Source organism: Canis lupus, chromosome 1 (genome assembly GCF_003254725.2).
Source record: "Canis lupus dingo isolate Sandy chromosome 1, ASM325472v2, whole genome shotgun sequence".
NCBI classification, from domain to species: domain Eukaryota; kingdom Metazoa; phylum Chordata; class Mammalia; order Carnivora; family Canidae; genus Canis; species Canis lupus.
This window is the reverse complement of record NC_064243.1, coordinates 108897991-108917339: the sequence shown is the minus strand read 5'-3', so window position 1 is coordinate 108917339 and position 19349 is coordinate 108897991. Positions and strand designations below refer to the sequence as shown.

Sequence of the window (19349 nt, the reverse complement as noted above, 5' to 3'; positions counted from 1 at the left end):
TTTTAAAGGTCCTGCCACTGATATTGGGATGACTCTAGGCCAGGACTTTTCAAAGTGCTCCAGAGGACTAGAGTTCTAAGAAGAAAAGTGGTAAGGCTCTGTGGCCAAATGATGTGAGGAAGTTTCCATCCTGGGGCTTCACAGTGCTCAATGCTCTAACGGAAGTTCCTGTAAGTCTTACCATCAAAAAACCTGTACAACCCCGTGTTAGAGCATTTCCAAAGCTTACTTGGCCACAGAGGCTGCTTGTCTCGAGGAAACATGGACTAGCGTTCACCCCAGAATGCACCAGTGCACAGTGGCCAGAGGTCACAGGCGTGGCTGCAGCCCTACGGATGAGTCCTGTGAGCTGAGGGTGAGGGTTGTGGGCAGTGGAGCCGGGGCCATGGCTCTGAACCAGGGAGTGGTCCCCCAGACTCCTGGGCCCTATCCACGGTCAGGCCTGGACTGGGCTAGAGGATAGCACATATTTACCAAAGCCCCAAAAAGAAGAGCTAGTGATAAGCTCTGGTCTCCAGGTTTCAAGGCCTGACCTACACCCTCAACTGCATAGCTCTGGGCTGGGGAGTCGGGGAGCAACCGAGCAGCTAGGGAAGGGGTAAGGGAAGGGTCTCAGGTTCCAGAGCCCTCCTAAGGCCCTCTCCTAACAGCTGCGAGAGTGCCCACAGAATGGATCCTCCCCACCCCACTGCTCTGAGCTTGGGTATCCCTTCTGGTTATCACTTCCCTCACATCACCCCCATCCCCAGTACTTTAAAAAATAAAAGCACTCTCCAGACATGACCAATACTGCCAACAGGACATTCTAAATACCTATATATCTCCAGGGTGGGGTAGAAGTGAGGGGATAAACAGGATTAAGAAGGAAAGCAACTGGAAAAAGAATCCAGTTTTTACCACCCACAGACACAGTTCTCACAAGTACAGGAATTGGTTTAAAAAAAATAAAGTGTTCAAATCTTGAAAAAGCTCCGAGAGTTCCTCATGCATGACCATGGAAGAGTATGTGAGACAATGTAAAAAGTTCCTTCCTTCTCTATTAACTAGGACCCTAAATGAGACCGAAGAAAACAGAAACAGTGGTGTAATGAACCCAGGACCAAAAAGGCTAACCACAAAGGGAATTAATTCAGGCAGAAAAGATCTCGCTGCTCAGGCGGGACCGGGGTCAGTGTGAGAACAAGCTCACTAGGAGAGCGGGCCCCAGAGCCTCCACAGGTTCTACCAGACAAACACACTGGTGATTCTCCCAGAGTCCGTCATGCCCTGTCGCTCATGCCACCCCCTTTTGTCCACCCCCGGGGTGGTGCTGCTCCCCAGATGTCAAGGATGCTGGCAAGAGGAGCCTCTTTTAACCCTAATTCCAATTCAATGGGGTCAGGTTAGCTTAAAACCCTAGTGGCCCCAAGCCCACAGATACCCCAGCAGAGGTCAAGAGCAGCTCTCACATACACAAGGCAGGACACAATATTTGTTCTGATGTTTCAAAGGCATCATCAGGGAGATGACCGATGGGCGCCTCAATTGGTGCCTTGTGTGGCTTCCTTGCAAACTGCCAGGTTGGGGTGGGGGAGGTGGTCAGCCCCACAGGAAGATACAGAGTAAAGCTGGGAGGAGCCTGCATTCCTGACAAGTGAGGCACCTTCCGCACCAGCTTGGGTGTGGCACCAGCTTGGGTGTGGCCACAGGACAGGGTGTGGGACGACAGGGTGTGGGACGGAGCTGCCTGGGCTGGAGTGGCCTTGCCCACAGTAAAAGTACCACCCAACTGGGGAAACTGGTTTTGGCAAGCTCACCAACCAGAGGGAGTGGCTGTTACAGGGCAGCATGGCTGAAGTTGAGGACTGCGGTGGCAGGCGGTCAGGGGGTGGGGGTGGCGTTGGGGGTGTGTGGGGCCACTGGGGGGGGTGGTTACTGGAGAGCAAACCTGATGTGCATCCCTGCTGGGAACACCTGTAGGCAGGCCAGGTCACCACACCTCAAGAGAAACACAGGGAGAGGCAGCCAGACCATATAGACAGACATTATGGAGCTGAGGAAGGCCCTAAGACAGAGGCTAGCCTTCCATGAAGAAAAGCTAAAAAGAGCGGCACTCTTGACAATAGTCTGGAAAGGAAAAAGCTCAGAGGGACATGATGAAAATTACTCAGAAGCCCAGGGCAGGCAGACAATAACTGCCTGGGCTCCCAGAAGCCCTGATTAAAGAAAGTAAGGCTCCCATAGGGAGAGACCCTCCTGAAATCAGGAAAAGCCTGTCAGAGGAGAAGGGACATCCAAGACCTCTTCAACCCTCTTGTTTCAGACAGGAGGTCTTCTAAGGGAGAGGAGGTAAAAGGACTCATCAAGAGCCAACAGTCCAGACATTCTCTCACCTCTGCTCACTCCAGGGCAAGGACACTAGGATAGGGCAGAAAAAGGTCTTGCCCAAGGTCAGCAGAGGCCACCATCACTGTCCTGCTGCCCCATGCCATCCTGTCTGAAAGAGCCAGCCATTCTACATCTAATACCTGGGGGCAACTCCAAAGCCTTAACCGTCAGCAAGAATGATTCCAGAAGAAAGCATTTTCATTCCAAAGGATTTCCCAAAGCAGGGGTGGAGAGCATTCAAATCCACCCTACAGAGATGTTCAGCCAAAGAGGAATTCTCTGCATTATCTTATTAACACCTTCAGGATATCTGGGCTCAGCAAGAATCAACCATGCAAAAAAAAAAAAAAAAAGAATCTACCATGCAGGGATGCCTGGGTGGCTCATTGGTTGAATGTCTGCCTTATGGCTCAGGTCGTGATCCTGGGATCAAGTCCTGCATCAGGCTCCCCCCGCAGGGAGCCTCTTTCTCTTGCCCCTATCCTATGCCTATGACTCTATGAATAAATAAAATCTTTAAAAAAAAGAAAATAAAAAAGAATCTACCAAGCAACTTTTTTACAGAACAGGTCATGAATACTTAGGAACTTTGTTTCCTGAGGGATCTGGAAGAAACTGACAAACAGAAACAAATAGCTGGTGACTGATGAAGGGGAACAGGAGACCAGAGAGGACACAGATGGTGACACCCTAGTGACCACTGTGCATTCTCAGTGTTACCTGGCTGTGCAGTACTCTCAAACTTCTCAGAGCCCTAGGCTAACCTCTGGTCACCTGGGGGCGGGGGGGGGGGGGGGGGGGAGGAGTGCCCCTCTGCCCACACAGGAAGTTCCCAGCTAAGTGTCCTGCACAAATACAGGGTCTATTTTCCTTGGGGGGCGGGGGAAACAACAAGAAAACCAAGCCACCTGGGACAGGGGCAGAAATCCTGGGGACCACTGACACGCCAGCACAAAAGCAGTCTCGCAATCGGCAGCTGGGCTTCAGTGGTGTCACTTCACAGACTGCCAGCAAAACCCATGTCAGAGTGGGATTAAATACCGAGGAAGCGCGCCTAATAGACTGTGACATAATCCCTCAAGAAAAGTGGGGGAAGCCCCATAGTGCTAATCATTTCAATCCAGACCTGCCAAGCCCTCTTGAGACCAGCACGCAAGAGAAACCCTGCAGCGTCAGCCAGAGCAGGCAAGATCTTACTCCCAGAGCCTGGACTGGCAACATCCCAGGATGGCTGCACTGGGGTCAGCCTGCCAGAGCCATTAGGGACGGGAAACCAACCAAGCTGGGGGACGGCCTTGGAACTGGCCCCTGGGAGGGAATGGGCAGAGGCCAATGACTTGCAGAGGGTCAAATCTGTCTTGTGCCTCCTAGACTCAGCTTCCAGGGCACTGAAATTTCCATTCACAGAACTGGCGACACCCAACTCCTCCTCTCAGGTCAAAGAATAGATCTGGATGCCCCTTCTATGGGCTGCCTATTTGGCCACTCTGCAGGGCACAGGAGAATGCTGAATTCATCACACACCAGGGGCTTGGCAGACACAGCACTCGGCAAAGAAATCTCATGATTCCAAAGTAGGCTAGCCCCACCCACCAGCCTACAGATTTGGGTGTGTGGCTTCTTCCTGCAGGCCACGTTAACAGCCAGCTCTGCTGCTTCCTAACTGTGCTCTTGGGTTACCTTAGCCTTGGTTTTCTCATCTGTGAAATGGGATCACTGTAGCACCCATGAGGGTTGTTATGGTTAAATGAGATAATAAGGATAAAGCCTTTGACAGGAGGAAAGCATCAAGAACCAGATAAAAAGCAGCTACTGGTTTTAAGAACCAATTACCAGGGATCCCTGGGTGGCGCAGCGGTTTGGCGCCTGCCTTTGGCCCAGGGCGCGATCCTGGAGACCCAGGATTGAATCCCGCATCAGGCTCCCGGTGCATGGAGCCTGCTTCTCCCTCTGCCTCTGTCTTTGCCTCTCTCTCTCTGTGACTATCATAAATAATTAAACAAAAAAAAAAAAAAAAAGAACCAATTACCACCAGCATGCCCCTGCATGGATAAGCCTAAACTGGCCCAGATGCTTAATGGAATGCATTTTCTCTATGGAGAAGCTATGGCCAACTCCCCTTGGGGGCCACAGCTAACTGCTGGTCAACTTAGTTCCTAGCTTCACTTAGCCCTAACTGTGCATGCACCGACCTCTCCCCACAAATCCTGCTGCTGAAACTGACAAACCAACATCTCCCCTTCCTCAGCTCTAACTTAGGTGGTAAAAGAAAGTAATCGAGTCACTGACCAGGAAGGAAAAGCACAGGGAGTGCTGTACCCCAGGAAGAATGGACAAAGGCCACTTAAAAAAATGAAGCTTTCCAACATGGAAATTCTCCAGACAAGAGATCTGGATGGAAGCTGAAAGGGACCCTGGGTTTGTGGATCAATCTGGTTTACAAAAAAAGGGGGGGGGAGGCGCAAAATAAAAAAGGGAGAGAGAGAAGAGAGAGAAAAAAAAGAGGGAAACTCATGGGAGCAGTGGCTGTTACCTGAAGATCATGAGAGCCCTTGACAAGAGGCGGCTAGGTTAATGTGAAGGTCAGGGTTATGATCATTAACTGCCCAAGCGCTCAACAAATTGCCTGGGTAGGCTCTGAATGACCCATTAACTAGGGACAAAATTACAAATATTACAAAGAGGCTCTGCCTCTTCAAATGTTTAAAGACAGGCCTAAACACAGAAGTCCCCAAATCCGACCCAGTGGGGCAGTTGTCTACTAAGACGAAAGGCACAGAGCCTTTCCCTCCACTGAGGTGGAGCAGCCCCAGGGGGTGGGGAGGAACCTCACTGAGGGATTTTCAGAGGCAGGAAATTCTTGAAATAAGCCTCTGGGTCTTGCACATGTTTTTCAATGTCCTTACTACCTAGGTTCATCGACCAGAAATCAAGAGCAAATGAGCTCTGTGTCTCCTTTCCCTCAACATTCTCAGGTAGGGGCACAAGACAGTGACATCACACCATTTCCATGGTAACATGACCATGTCACAGACACATCCCCATCTGAGCAGCTAAGCATAAACCAACCAGGGAAGAAGGGAAGCCCAGAGACCACCAGTACCCTGAACCCCTCACTTCAACGTAAGCATAAGAGCCTGCCCGGTGCTGGGACCCGGACATGGACACACCTACTGCCAGAAGACAGTATGAGCCGTAACGGAGAAATCTGAACCTGGACTGGGTATTTCAGATATGAAGTAACTAACTACTGTTAGTTTTGTTAAGACAGAATCATAACTTTGTGGTTCTATTTTTTAAAAATACTTTTAAGCTAGAAACATGTACTGAAGAGTTTGCAGGGGAGATAAAGTGAAATCTAGGATCTGCTTTTAAAATATGCAAGGCTGGGATCCCTGGGTGGGGCAGTGGTTTGGCGACTGCCTTTAGCCCAGGGCGCGATCCTGGAGACCCAGGATCGAATTCCACGTCAGGCTCCCGGTGCATGGGGCCTGCTTCTCCCTCTGCCTATGTCTCTGCCTCTCTCTCTCTCTCTCTGTGACTATCATAAATAAAAATTAAAAAAAAAAAAGATTTAAAATATGCAAGGCAAAAAATAAATAAAATATAAAATAAAATAAAATAAAATAAAATAAAATAAAATAAAATAAAATAAAATAAAATAAAATAAAATAAGCAAGGCAGATGGGGGATGTAGGGAGATGACCCAAAATTGGCAAAATGGACATAACTGTTCCAACTGGGTAGATGATGGCTTCTCTCCTCTGCTGAAAATGCTAGAAAATTTCCATTAAATTTGACAGTAAGTAAGAAAGAAAGAAAAAAACAGAAGAAAGAAAGGCAGGCAGGCAGGCCAGCCTGAGTGGGGACAACCTCAGCAAAGTAGACAGCTAGAGTCTGGGGTCGGGAGTGGGATAGGGCAAGGTTCAATCACCTCATCAAGTCCTTACCTCTCCGCCCTGATTTCTTCAATGACAAAACCTGCCTGGAAACCTCAGGGTCATATATACAAAAGCAGAAGACAGTATTCATGATAAACATTCTGGGGACACCTGGGTGGCTCAGTGGTTGGGTGTCTGCCTTCAGCCTAGGGCGTGATCCTGGAGTCCCGGGATAGAGGGCCACATCGGGCTCCCTGCATGGAACCTGCTTCTCTCTCTGCCTATGTCTCTGCCTATCTCTGTGTCTCTCATGAATAAATAAATAAAATCTTAAAAAAAAAAAAAAGATAAGTATTCTGTATTAGCAACCTCCGTGCCAGGTACCATACTACTAATGAGTTCACTTCTGCTTGTCTCACACTGAAGCACAGTAACAAATCTACATTGGTCCTGGATCCTTGGCCGCCTGTCTTATGGACAGGCTGAGAAAAGAGAAGAAATCTGCCTATAGGGGTACCTGGGTGGCTCAGTAGTTGAGCATCTACTTTTGGCTCAGGTTATGATCCCAGGGTCCTGCGATTAAGTCCAACCAGGCTCCTTGAGCATGCTTCTCCCTCTGCCTATGTCTCTGCCTCTCTCATAGGAAAGGAAAAGAAAAAGGAAAAGGAAAGGAAAAAGGAAGGAAAGGAAAGGAAAGGAAAGGAAAGGAAAGGAAAGGAAAGGAAAGGAAAGGAAAGGAGAAAGCAAAGAGAAAAGGAAAGGAAAGGAGAAAGGAAAGAGGAAAAGAAAGGAATGGAAAGGAAAACTGCCTTATAGGGTCACAGCAGGAAGAAGCAAAAGTGAAACAAGTCCTGGACACTCTTGACTCCAGGCCCAACTCTTAACCTCTACCCTTGAGATATTTAGAAATTATCTGGAAGAGAATAATTAACTCAACAGGCCAAAAAACAAAATGCCTGCCCTGAAATTTGTAACTGGGCTGGCAAAAATAAAATAGAGGCACAGAAAGCAAACTAAATGCAATATCTCAAGAAAGGCTAAAGTGAGGTATTAACACATTGGGTGAGGTCCTTAACACTCTTGTGCCCTGGGTTTCAACTGTGAAGTGAAGACAGCAACAGAACCTCTGGGAGGGATGGAATTCACAGGGGAAGGATTTCCTGAGACCATGTAAATCAAGAGCTTAGCACTACGCTGGCCCAGAATAGCCCTTAGGAGGAGAAATGAACTTCATGCAAAGACACAAGGCCAATACAGTTCTTCTAACACTGAATAAAGGGAACTGAGACGTTCAAAACTCTGACCAAACATCTTTGGATAGTTCAAGGAATAAGAGAGGCACACAAAGGTCCAAGGAATCCTAGCGAAAACCCAAGTAAAGAGTCTTCTCCCCAGACAGAAAACAATGGGAATCCCAAGGAAGGAAATTCCAAAGCTGTCCAATACCAGAAAGAACACTCTATCCCAAAGTATGTGGCATCCACACTGGGGTTTGTCCAAGCACACAAACCTCTTAGGCAGGGCAATTCTACAGAGCTTCAAACAGATTGAGAAGAAACCTGGCCTGCTAGAGGAGTCTCATGGAGTCAAGGGTCATTTCATTTGCATGAGTGGCTCTTCTTCCACTCCCGCTCACTTTGAACACAGCCCCTGTTCTGGATAAAGGCATCTATCTCTCTGATCCAAGTTCCTCCTGTCAGATGAACCTCTGAAACTGGTTTCTCAGCAACAGAGAGTTTCTTTTAACCACCTTCTCATGCCAACCATGCTTCAGACTGCTTACAGCTGGAGAGATACTGATTCTCATCCAGGGAGGGCTGATTTCTATTATTCCAGAAAGAAAAATCAAATCCCTGAACTTGTGAACCAAGAACCTTCCTTGTAACTTTTCCTGAACACATCAGTTTGGTTCCGCTCAATGTACATTCGACTAAAAGTATTGATATTTTCAACTTGAAAGAAACTGGGCCTTGGATTACTAAGATTGCTTGTTCATATATCGCTAAAGAATTTTAGGAGAGGGATGCCTGGGTGGCTCAGTGGTTGAACGTCTACCTTCAGATCAGGGCATGATCCTGGAGTCACAGGACTGGGTCCCACATTGGGCTCCCTGCATGGAGCCTGCTTCTCTCTCTGCCTAGGTCTCCGCCTCTCTGTGTGTCTCCCATGAATAAATAAAATCTTTATTTTTTAAAAGATTTTTATTTATTTATTCATGAAAGACAGAGAGAAAGGCAGAGACGTAGGCAGAGGGAGAAGCAGGCTCCAGGCAGGGAGCCTGATATGGGACTTGATCCTGAGACCGTGGATCACGCTGAGCCAGAGGCAGGTGCTCAACCGCTGAGCCACCCAGGCGTCCCAATAAATAAAATATTAAAAAAAAAAAAAAAAAAAAAGAAAAGGAAAGAAAAAGAATTTTAGGAGAACCGTAATTTTCTGTATGCAACTCTTCGTTAACTTCTAGTCAATTGTGGGCTCCTGGAGGGCACATTAGAAGATGGGAGTGACCGGACTTTCCGAGGGCCCAGCAAAGGGCCAGGCTCAGACTGTCTGGGTGCTCGGGATATATTCCACAGAAACCCAGCATCAACATCAGCTCTGCACACCTTCTTTGTCAGTGGCATCAATATAGACACCGGACCATTTCCCAGGCAGTACCCTGGATTACTTAAAACTCCAAGAAGGTGATTGAGGGGTTTGTCTTTAACCGAAAACTCATTCACCGAATGCTTATCGAGGCCCTCCTGAGAGGCCAGAGAAGGACAAAAGCCTGAATGTGATTGATGCATCAACCAAAGTCAAAGTAAAGTGGCCAGCAATTGGCACTCCCAGGGAGGCGGCCCATTTCCATTGCCAGTAAGCTATGGTCCTGAGACTGCTCTGCTGTGCCACGAAATGACAAGGCCTAGAATCCCAAGGAAACCTAAGCCTTGAAGTCTGTTAGGAAAACGAGGAGGGCTATAACCAGTCACCTGCAATGCACATTTAACCAAGTGACACATCTGGCCCCAGTTCTCTGGGGTCGGGCCTCAACAGGGATGTGTTAGCTGGGATCGGCTTCCACACTAGCTTTAAAAAGTCTCCAGTTACTTCTAATAAATGAAAATCCCTTCAGTTAAAGGTTCAAATGCCCAGGCTTGGGCCTCTACATGCACTGGAAGGAGAACAACATGGGGCTGACAGAGCCGCACCAGGTCATGGAGAGGCAGCACACCTCCACTCTTTCTGAGGCCTACTTTTTCTTCCTTAAAGTAATCTACACCCAACATGGAACTCAAACTCACCACTCCGAGATCAAGAGATGCATGCTCTACTAACAGGGCCAGCCAGGCACCTTCAGGACCAACTTTAAAGGGAATACCTATCTTCCCTCCCATGCTCTCCCACCACCTCTGCCACAATAAAAATCATGGCAGCTGCTGTGCAGGTAGTAGGCATATCATACCAATGTGGAGGCCAGCAACTTCTTTAAAAGGCCAAAAAGTAAATACTGTAGGCTTTGCAGGCCATACAGTTTCTGTCTCAACTACTCAACCCTATTGTTCAGCATAAAAGCAGCCACAGATCATATAAATTAATGGGCATGGCTTTGTTCCAATAAAACTTTACTTAGGGGGAAAAAACAGATGGGTAGGCTTTAATCAGAGAGCTACAGATTGCCCACCCACCCTATCAGCAGTGGTTTTTTTTTTTTTTTTTTTTTAAAGATTTTTATTTATTTATGAGAGACAGAAAAGAGAGAGAGAGAGGCAGAGACCCAGGCAGAGGGAGAAGCAGGCTCTATGCACGGAGCCCAACGTGGGACTTGATCCCTGGTCTCCAGGATTATGCCCTGGGCCGAAGGCGGTGCTAAACCGTTGAGCTGCCCAGGCTGCCCATCCAGCAGTGGCTTTTAAACTTTGACCTTGACATCTCCTCCTCTACATTCCTCTCAAACAAGTTTTATTAAGCGGCTTTAAAACTCCACTATACTCTGCTTCTTCTATCCTCTCTCCTTTCCTTGTTTTTCAAATGCAGGAGACAAATCAATAAACAGGACTTCAGGGGATCCCTGGGTGGCGCAGTGGTTTGGCGCCTGCCTTTGGCCCAGGGGCGATCCTGGAGACCCGGGATCGAATCCCACATCAGGCTCCCGGTGCATGGAGCCTGCTTCTCCCTCTGCCTGTGTCTCCGCCTCTCTCTCTCTCTCTCTCTGTAACTATCATAAATAAAAAAAAAAAAAAAAAAAAAAAAAAAAAAAAAATAAACAGGACTTCATATCCTACTAATGGCTCAACACTGCAGTTTGAAAACAGCGTCTCCAGGACAGCATACAGGTATAGAGCTTAGGTCTGGGTACAGACTGCCCGGGTTTTAACTCTGCCTCCATACCCACTAGGCTCTGTGACCTTGGACAAGTGACTTCATTTCTGTTTCAAATTCTCAGTGTAGGGGCGCCTAGACTCACTAAAGTGTCTGCCTTCCCCTCAGGACAGGATCCCAGTACCCAGGGATAGAGCACAAAGTCAGGCTCCCTGCTCAGTGGGGAGCCTGACTCTCCCTCTGCCCTCCCCCCACCATGTTCTCAGCATGCTCTGTGTTCTCTAATAAACATCTTAAATAAAAAAACCAAAATTTTCAGCATTGGGCTGGGGTGCTATCACATGAGAAGCACTCAGAAGGTCCCTGGCAGGTAATCTCTCCCCTTCAGACTATCACACTTTTGGAAGATTAGCAGTCACTGATTGCTAGTCACACAGGATTGCCCTGACTCCCCCATCTACACTGTCCACTGTTAGCCATGATCTCTCTACCAGAAGAGGACCAACCCTGGCTTAGAGGGAACAAACGGAATCCATGCTGTACTAACCTTTATGCTTCTGGAATTTATGGTTTCTGGGGTCACTCGGCAGGGACAACAGGGATGAGGGAACCAGGTGCTCAGCTAATGATGGATCTGCCTGTGATCCAGCCACTCAGTCTAACCTTGCAGTTCATTTTTAAGACACCAGTGCTGCAGTAGCAGCAGCAACCCGTGACCATGGCCAGAAGCTGCAGATGTCAGACATGGGAAGGAAATCTGAGGCCTGCTACAGAAAGAAACAATCTTTGCCCAAATCTAAATAAAGTCCTCAAGAGAAAAGAGCTCCTTGCACACTCTGAAAACTTTTCTGCTCCAAGAAAAGCACGGGACAAGCCTGGCTGCTGAATGGAAAAAAAAAAAAACCCTTAACTGACTCAGCCAAATTCTCAAGGGTAGGAAAATCTTGGGAGTTGGAACAGGCCTCGCTTATTTCCCAAGACTCTGGAGAAGGGATGTGAAGGGCTTGCTTACAGTGATGTGACCAGTCAGCAATGGGTTAGGTGCCACAGCCCTGCTTTCTCAGTTCTCAGGAGGCCTACCATGGTTGTAGTAAGACTCAGATCCTAATTGCCAAAGATGTACACAGGAAAGTCATCAGCAAAAGCTCAAGACGCCATGACTGTTTCAGCATCTGTAATAAGGATGTTGAGCAAGCAAGCCATGCCTCAAGATGGCTTCCACTGAGTTTCCACCTAGATCTCCCTGCAATTAAATAAGCTGACCAGAAACCTCTAAGAGGTGAAAGATAAATTGACTTCCCTCAAAAACACAGATGTTATGCTTGCTTCTGCTTACATACCAGACTATAAATTCTATTTAGAATTGTTCTCTAGTAGGGACAGTAAGGAGATAAAGAAACCAAGCTTTGCTGAATGCCAGGCACTGTGTGGGTGTCCTGCATATGCCCACTTGACCGCAATGACCCTGAGAAACGGGCATTATCTTCAGTGCCCACTGCAGGGAGGGCCAGGCCTAAACACAATCTTATCTGTCTCCAAAGGCCACACTGTTCGTTCCTATCCTGTTGCCACCTCCGACGTTCAGAAGATGTCACCACTCGCCTTACAAATAGGGATCTGAGTCACCAATTCACAGATACAAATTCACAAAGGGGGGAGAAAAATAAGAAAGATTCTCTACCCTGAGCAATTTGGCCAAGAGAACCAAACTATGCTCCCAGCAAATATCTGGTATTGGAATAAAAAATTATTCCAATAGCAGGATGCAACTAAGTTTACACCAACCAAGGGGCCATCATTTTGTCATCAACTGATCAAGTCAGAAATGTAAAAACTGCCCACATAATCTCCTGTTATTACTAAGAAACCCTGTGCAATGTTTTCAGGACTGCCATCTCCAGTAACTATCAAAAGTAAAATATTTGCGCAGCAAAGACAAGGTTGATAAATATGGAAAGCCAAATCCCTGAAAATCTATAATCTGGCTCACTGCACACAGCCAGTTTTACCTCGGACTTAACCAAATGAACTTTATAGGCCCACCCAAACAGGCAGCTTTTCCACTCTTTCAATTAGATTTTAATTATGAAACCAGCCTCAAATAATTAATTCTGACAAGACTCTCACCACTGATGAGCAGACCACTCCTACCGATGCTTGAATCAACTTCTTAAAAGCCAACTATCAGAAACCCTAGAAAACAGCCTTTCTTCTATTGTATCAGGAGCTGTGTGGTAAAAGTACAGGCAAGCACTCTGCTCACTTTGAAACGCGGCATTCACTTACTGTTTGCTCTGAATTACTCTGTCACTCAACTTCCTACCCTGGGTCAAAACCCATCGCTTCGGTACTAGACAATTTTGTCCACAGGGACCAAAAGCAGGTTCTCTGGAATATGGTTCGACCTAGAGCTATCCACAGAAGACTGAAAAGAATTAGTGATTTTCACCATACAGGCATTTGCCATAACTGAACCTGGCTTATATGAGATGGTTCTAGGGACTTAACCACAAAAACGTAGCAGAGAAGAGCAAATAAGGCCATCCCTAAGACTTCCATTCCTCCAGGGCTGGGAAAAGATCTAAGAGAAAGGAGCGGAGGTGGAGACATTGTTAGAGGATAAATTACTAAACCAGCTCAATATGAAATTGTCTACATTCAACTGGATGGAAACAAACTGAGTAAACCATTCATCTCTACTTTGCCAGGTAGGTAACACCTGGGAAAGCCTTCATCTCCACAGATGCCTAACAGTTCCCCCTTGGGATCAGCCTTCCTGGCTAAGGAAAAGCCACAGAAGACTAGCTGTACTTAAAATCCTGGGTTGTCAAGAACCAAAAACTTAACCTTCCAAGCAAACTGAAACCCAATCTGGGAGATAGGACAGTCTGTGAATTAGAAAGCCTTGCTGGGGGAATCCAAACTTTCTTTGGAAGAAAAAATTTGAGGAGAGCAAAAAGTAAAGAGGTTTGAGGACCAGAATATCTATATTTTCATGGTCACAATTCGTTAGTATTTCTACTGGGATATCTTTATTTGCTTTCCGATTAAACCTCTCCCCAGAGAATGTAACAATTTTTAAAGATTTCCAGTGTCTAAGAGGTGCTATTAAATCAGGGATTCTGAGCGACACCCTTTTTCTTTCTTTCCTTTTTTTTTTTGCAACATCCATTAATTTGAATTTTAACTAGTACTGGTACATCAGTTTGGGGGGAAAAAAAAAGGCAGTACTGTGACATTCCAAAAACAAAGACTATCGAAATACAGTTTGACCTAATTACTGGGGCTTCTTGGTTTTCATAGAGGAGAGTCCTTTGAGAACAAAAAACAATATACCCTTGTGTTGCTATGCCTGAGTATTTTTTAAACATTTGGGGAAATACTTCTAAGTTCAATGAATGACTGATAAAATTTTCACTTACAAAAGAAATCCCATTTCCTTCACATTTCATTTTCAAGTCAAGTTAAACAAGCATCCTTCAACAACTTGCTTGCCCTCAAAACTTGGAAGGTTCACCTGTTAACATCCAGTTTCTCACTTGGCTCCTGGAGGAGGAATTTTACCAAGGAGGGACAACTTCAAATGCAATTTGTTTTCGGCTGACCCTGGCACTGGATGGTGTGTTCAGTTTGTGCTTCAAACACTTTTCTTTTCTTTTTTGCAGGATACTGTACTGTGTGGACACGTCTTCCTCTCACAACTGATTTTACAGACCTAAGATCACCACTTCACATTAGTGGAGCTGTGAGCATATGGAGAGAAAAGAGTAAGACCAGTGGCCCACTAAATTGCAGCTTAAGGTTCCTCAACCCAACGTGAGTGAACTTTTGTTTTTCTCCTAAGAACGAAAAAAAAAAAAAGGAAACAGGATCTTTCAGAGGGGAAAATGGGGCTGTGTGTTATAAAGTTTTTGCTACCAAAGTACATTAGGGACCAAAAGTGGGGAAGACGGAAAATGGAACTTCAACGTGTTTTGTCTTTTAACGAAGAACTTATGCTTGTAAAACACATCAGAAGTACTTGTTTGGTTCTGCAAGTCATTTCTGTTGCTGTTTTTATCTTGTATGTGTGGGGAGGGGGGTGCAGGGGGCTGGAGGAAGTGTTCTCTCCACCATGACTGGGCGTGTTTGCATCAACTTTTCACGGTCAGGCATGTGCTTTCGAACAAAGGAACAGTGGAGACAGGGAGAGGAGATTGGGGCTTGACACGCTTTACAGATTCGGTGCTTAAACAGTACTTTACAAATGACTTGCTCAATTTAAACGTCCATCACCATAAGAGACATTGGGAGTAAAAGGAACAAATTGGATCTACTTGAACCACAATCTTTTTTTGGGAGGGGGGGGTAGTAGTAGGGGTGGAGGGAGGGGAGAACCTTAACTCGAATGCAAGTATCATAAACCGAATTCAGTTAACCTTGTCTCCTACCAAATGGATCTGAAGTATCCACTTTCTTCAAAGATGAAGGCTGGAGACAAAGCAATGGACTGAAACGGAGATAGGGAAACCAAGGGCTTGAAAACCTACGGGTCTTTTACATAAGTTTTTGTCATGTTACAGTAACGCTTTTTTTTTCCTTTGAGAAAACTGTGTACGACAAATTAAAAAAACTAAAGATAGAAAGGATGTGCAAGTCTAAAAGGGCTCAACTGGGTTAGAATCCTGATTCGAACATATAAATTCACTCAAGCATCACTTTGGTCTTTAAAGGCAGGAGGAAGGCAGGCAGGAAAAGGGACAAAAAGAGGGAGATAATTGAATTACTCAATAAAAGAGGCTACTTACCATCCCAACCCATTGTAAGACATACACTTCTGACATAAGAGAACTCCTTAGAGGTCGAATAAAGCGTGTAAGCACCTTTGAGTAATGCACCTGCCCCCAAGAGGGGGCCCGGAAACCCAACGTGGGCTTAGCGCACAGACCTTTGCTAATCTGTTTATTTCCTTGAACTGGAGGCAGGCTGCGATGGGCTGCGATTCCCAGGACGATACATTTAATTAGAACAAAACAGAAAACCAAAAAAAAAAAAAAAAAAAAAAAAAATTTTTTTTGTAAAAGCTCACCAAACTGCTGCACTTGTGTCTCTGAATGTGGGTGGCATTTCTTTTAAAAGGCAAAGTATGGTCTGTGAAGGAGAAAGGGAAAAGGGGAGGTGGAAGTGGGGAGAAGGGGCCATGGTGCCTGGCAAGGAGGCCCTAGCTAAGACCCCTGATCTAGGAGAGGGTCCTCAAGCGGCTCCCCAGCCCGAGCTGCTGTGGGGCAGCCATCTATCTGTCCAGCGAGATCGCTTCCCCTCCCCACCCCCACTCCTCCTCAGGCTGCCTTTCCTGCCGGCTGAAAACCTTCCATTTCCAAACCCAGTCTCTAGATACCTCTTCCTCTGCCCCACCGGGAAAGGGAGGGTAAACCCTGCACCCAACCCTCTGCTGGAGCAGGGCAAACGAGGGCCCTGAAACGCGCCAGGCTGGCCCTTTTATCACCCTCCAGGGAAGGGAGTGGGGCGAACCCATTTCGCACTTTATAAAGAGGAAGGGATGGGGGGCGCTCCCTTTCACCCCTGCCAAAACACTAAAAAAAAAACCCTAATTTTCTCTCCCGGAAGGGATGGCGCCCCATTTTAGCCCCAAAGAGGAGGGAACCCATGAGAAAGAAGAGACCAACTTCCTCTCCCCTCCAAGTCAGGGAAACCAAACCTCACCCCCCCCCCTCCAAAAACGCATCATCTACCTACGAAAATCTAGAGAACCCTTGCCTTTAAGGAAAAATACGGGGAAGGGGCTTCTCCCCAAAAGGAGGCAGGGATTTCCATCAAAGGAGCTAGAGATCCGCACCCCCCCACCACCACCAATTTTGCCCTCTAGGGAATAACTAGGAACCACCTCCCGCCAAAAAAAAAAAAAAGTGCGAGTGCCCCCACCCTAAGGACCCCCCCACTAAAAGGATGATAAAAGGACTAAACGAAACCCCACTTTCTGCCTAAGAAAACTAGGGTACCTCTCCAAGTAGGGCAGGGCACACCTCCCCCAAGAGAAAGGATACTGCCAGGGACTGGGAGACCCCCAACTCCAAACCCCTAAGAGCGGGATACTCCTCGAGATCCCCACCACCACCAAAAGGGTCCGGGAGCCCCTCCCCCATCCCCTTCCCCGAAGCCAGGCGACGGGCAGGCGGGCCCATGGCTGCCAGCTCCGGGCGCTGGGGCAGCCAGGACCCCCGTGGGCCTCCGCAGCGCCCCCCCCCCAGCGCCCCCTCCCCAGGGCGGGCGGGCGGGCGCGGGGGTCCGGGGGCGCCTCCTCACCTTCCCCTCAGCATGGCGCCCAAAAAAGACAGAGCGAGAGCGAGGGAGAGCGGGCGAGCGCCGCGAGGGGGGGGAAACGCATGAGGCCAGGAGAGAAAGCAAGCGAGAAAGAGCGAGCGAGCGAGAGACACCCACCGACCCCGCCCTTCCTCCTCCTCCTCCTCCTCCTCCGCGGCCCGGCCCAACATGGCGGCCGCCCCCCTTCCTCCTCCTCCTCCTCTTCCTCCCCCCGGGGACGCTGCCCCGGCCGGGCCGGGGGCCTGACCTGTCGTCAGGGAGCGGGAGGCGGTGGTGGAGGAGGTGCGGGGCGGCCGGGCAGGCGTCGGGGGAACACGGAGGAGGCGAAGGCGTTGATGGCGGCGGCGGCGATGGCGGCTGCGGCGACTCTGATGGTGGCGGCGGGGGGGTCCCGGGCGCGGCCTCCATAGTTCCTTTGGGGGGGAGGGGATGTTAATGCACGAAAAAGGACTGCTTGGGCGTGGCGGGAGGGGCACACTTCAGCTCTGAGGGCTCCTGATAGGAATGGGTATATATTTTTTCGGTTTCGGAATCACCTCTGCGCCGACCTCCGCGTAGGCCGCGCGGCCTAGGCCTCGGCGGGCCGCTCGCCGCCTTTCTCCGCAGCCCGCCTCTGGGGTCACTCGCTCACGGGCGCGGGGCCCTCATCGGGGCGAGAGCCCCCACACACACCTCCCCCGCGGGCCCACAGGCGGGGGACCCGGGGGACACGGACACTGGTGGGTGGTTGGGTGTAATTAGCGCGGGCCGCGCGCGATGGAGCAAGCGAGGGGAGAGGGGAGAAGAGGAGAGCGAGCGAGGGGGTTAAAAAAAAGGATTTTAAGGAGAGAGGAAACGGGCTGCGGAGACGGGCCGACTGTCTGTCTGTCTGCCCGCCCTCGGTGCCCCGGCTGCTCGGCCCCCGCCGCAGTCTGAAATTCACACAAAATGGCGGCTCGGCCCAGAGGAGCCGGGAGGCTGAGGCGGGAGGAAGGGCGAGGTGGGAGGGGGAACTGGGAGGAGGAGGCGGAGGCGGCGTCACGTGGAGAGGGGCACCGGCCCGCTCCCGAAGGGCGGCGGAAAGACCCGAAGGGAGAGAGTGAGGCCGAAGCAAGGCGGAAAGAGCCGAAAGCGCCTGAGCGGGAGACGGGGGGGAGCGGAAAGAGCCGAAGGTAGCAGCGTGGGTGTGGCTAAAGGATAGATGGAAAGCCGCGGGAGCCGGAGATAGCCGAAGCGGACCAGGACGGAGATGGGGGGAGAAAAACAAGGAACTGAGGCGATCCGGAAGGAGCCGAAGGCGGCATCCGAGGTGGACGGCAGGAGGCGGAATTAGCCGAAAGAGGGATTTAGACGGAAAAGGCCGAAGGGCGGGGCTCGAAAGGCGATTTACAGAGTAAAAGGGTGGGAAATTCGGCCGAGAGCAAGCGGGAAGAACCGAAAATTGCCAGCTGGAGGGAAGGCGGGAAGAGCTGAAAGTTTTAGGTGGGAGAATGGGAGGGAAGGAATTCGGGCTACGAAGAGAAAAAAAAATAACCGAAAGCTGGAGGCCGGGTGCCGAGAGTTGTAGGTTTCCGGAGAAGGGGAGGATGGAGCCGAGCCGGCCCGGAGCTGACGTCATTAGAGACCTCGGTCGGTGACGTCACCTAGGGCGGTGCGAGAGAGGCGGGCCTTGGTACTGCCTCCGGGAAGTTTCAGAACTTGGAGCGTGGTACCGGGAAGTTTCGCAATAAGTGCTTCGGGAGGGAGCGATCGACCTGGTTCAAACGGTGTGCAAGCGTAAAGCTGGACTAAGACCCTCACAGCTGTACTAAGAGGAACTACTACTCCCATTTAGCTGAATCCTGGGGTTTAATGTCATCCTTTTTTTGTTGTTTTTAATTTTTATTTATGATAGTCACAGAGAGAGAGAGAGGCGGAGACACAGGCAGGCTCCATGCACGGGAAGCCTGACGTGGGACTCAATCCCGGGTCTCCAGGATCGCGCCCTGGGCCAAAGGCAGGCGCCAAACCGCTGCGCCACCCAGGGATCCCCCTAATACTGGGGTTTAAATAATTGTTTTAAGATCATAGTGTTAGGGCAGCCCTGGTGGTTCAGCGGTTTAGCGCCGCCTTCAGCCCAGGGTGTGGTCTTGGAGACTAGGGGATCGAGTCCCACGTCGGGCTCCTGGCGTGAAGCCTGTTTCTCCCTGTGCCTGTGTCTGTCTGTGCCTCTCTCTCTGTGTCTTGCATGAATAAATAAATAGGATTTTTAAAAAAATCATAGTATTAGCCATAAAGAGAGCCTAAAAAATTTTAATCAGTGGCGAAGCTATCCGTTGTCTCCTGCAAAAATTCGTTCAGTCCTGTTTATACCCAAGGATCTTTGTTCAGTGCTTTTATGAGCTCCTTGTACAGTGCCAAGCTGTGTGATGGGCGAGGGGAACAGTTTCTAGCTTCCTGGAGCTTAAAAACTGATAATGCCCCGGAGTGGTGGGGGAGGGGAGACTGGCAGTTTAAAGG

General features: G+C 48.9%; 1 protein-coding gene across 8 annotated transcripts in view; it reads right to left on the bottom strand.

Moving 5' to 3' along the window:
- The window catches only part of ZC3H4 (zinc finger CCCH-type containing 4), a 46851-nt gene extending 28379 nt beyond the window's left edge, over positions 1-18472 (bottom strand). Inside the window, exons 1-2 of one of the 8 annotated variants that reach the window (XM_025424531.3) lie at positions 18385-18472; positions 17119-17284 (exon numbers count right to left, since the gene is read on the bottom strand). In XM_025424531.3, coding sequence (XP_025280316.3) covers positions 17119-17279 — 161 coding nt within the window. In that variant the 5' untranslated portion in view covers positions 17280-17284; positions 18385-18472. The other 7 variants (XM_049109147.1, XM_049109152.1, XM_049109150.1 and 4 more) reach the window with 7 other exon arrangements.
- Between the last annotated feature and the right edge of the window lie 877 nt (positions 18473-19349).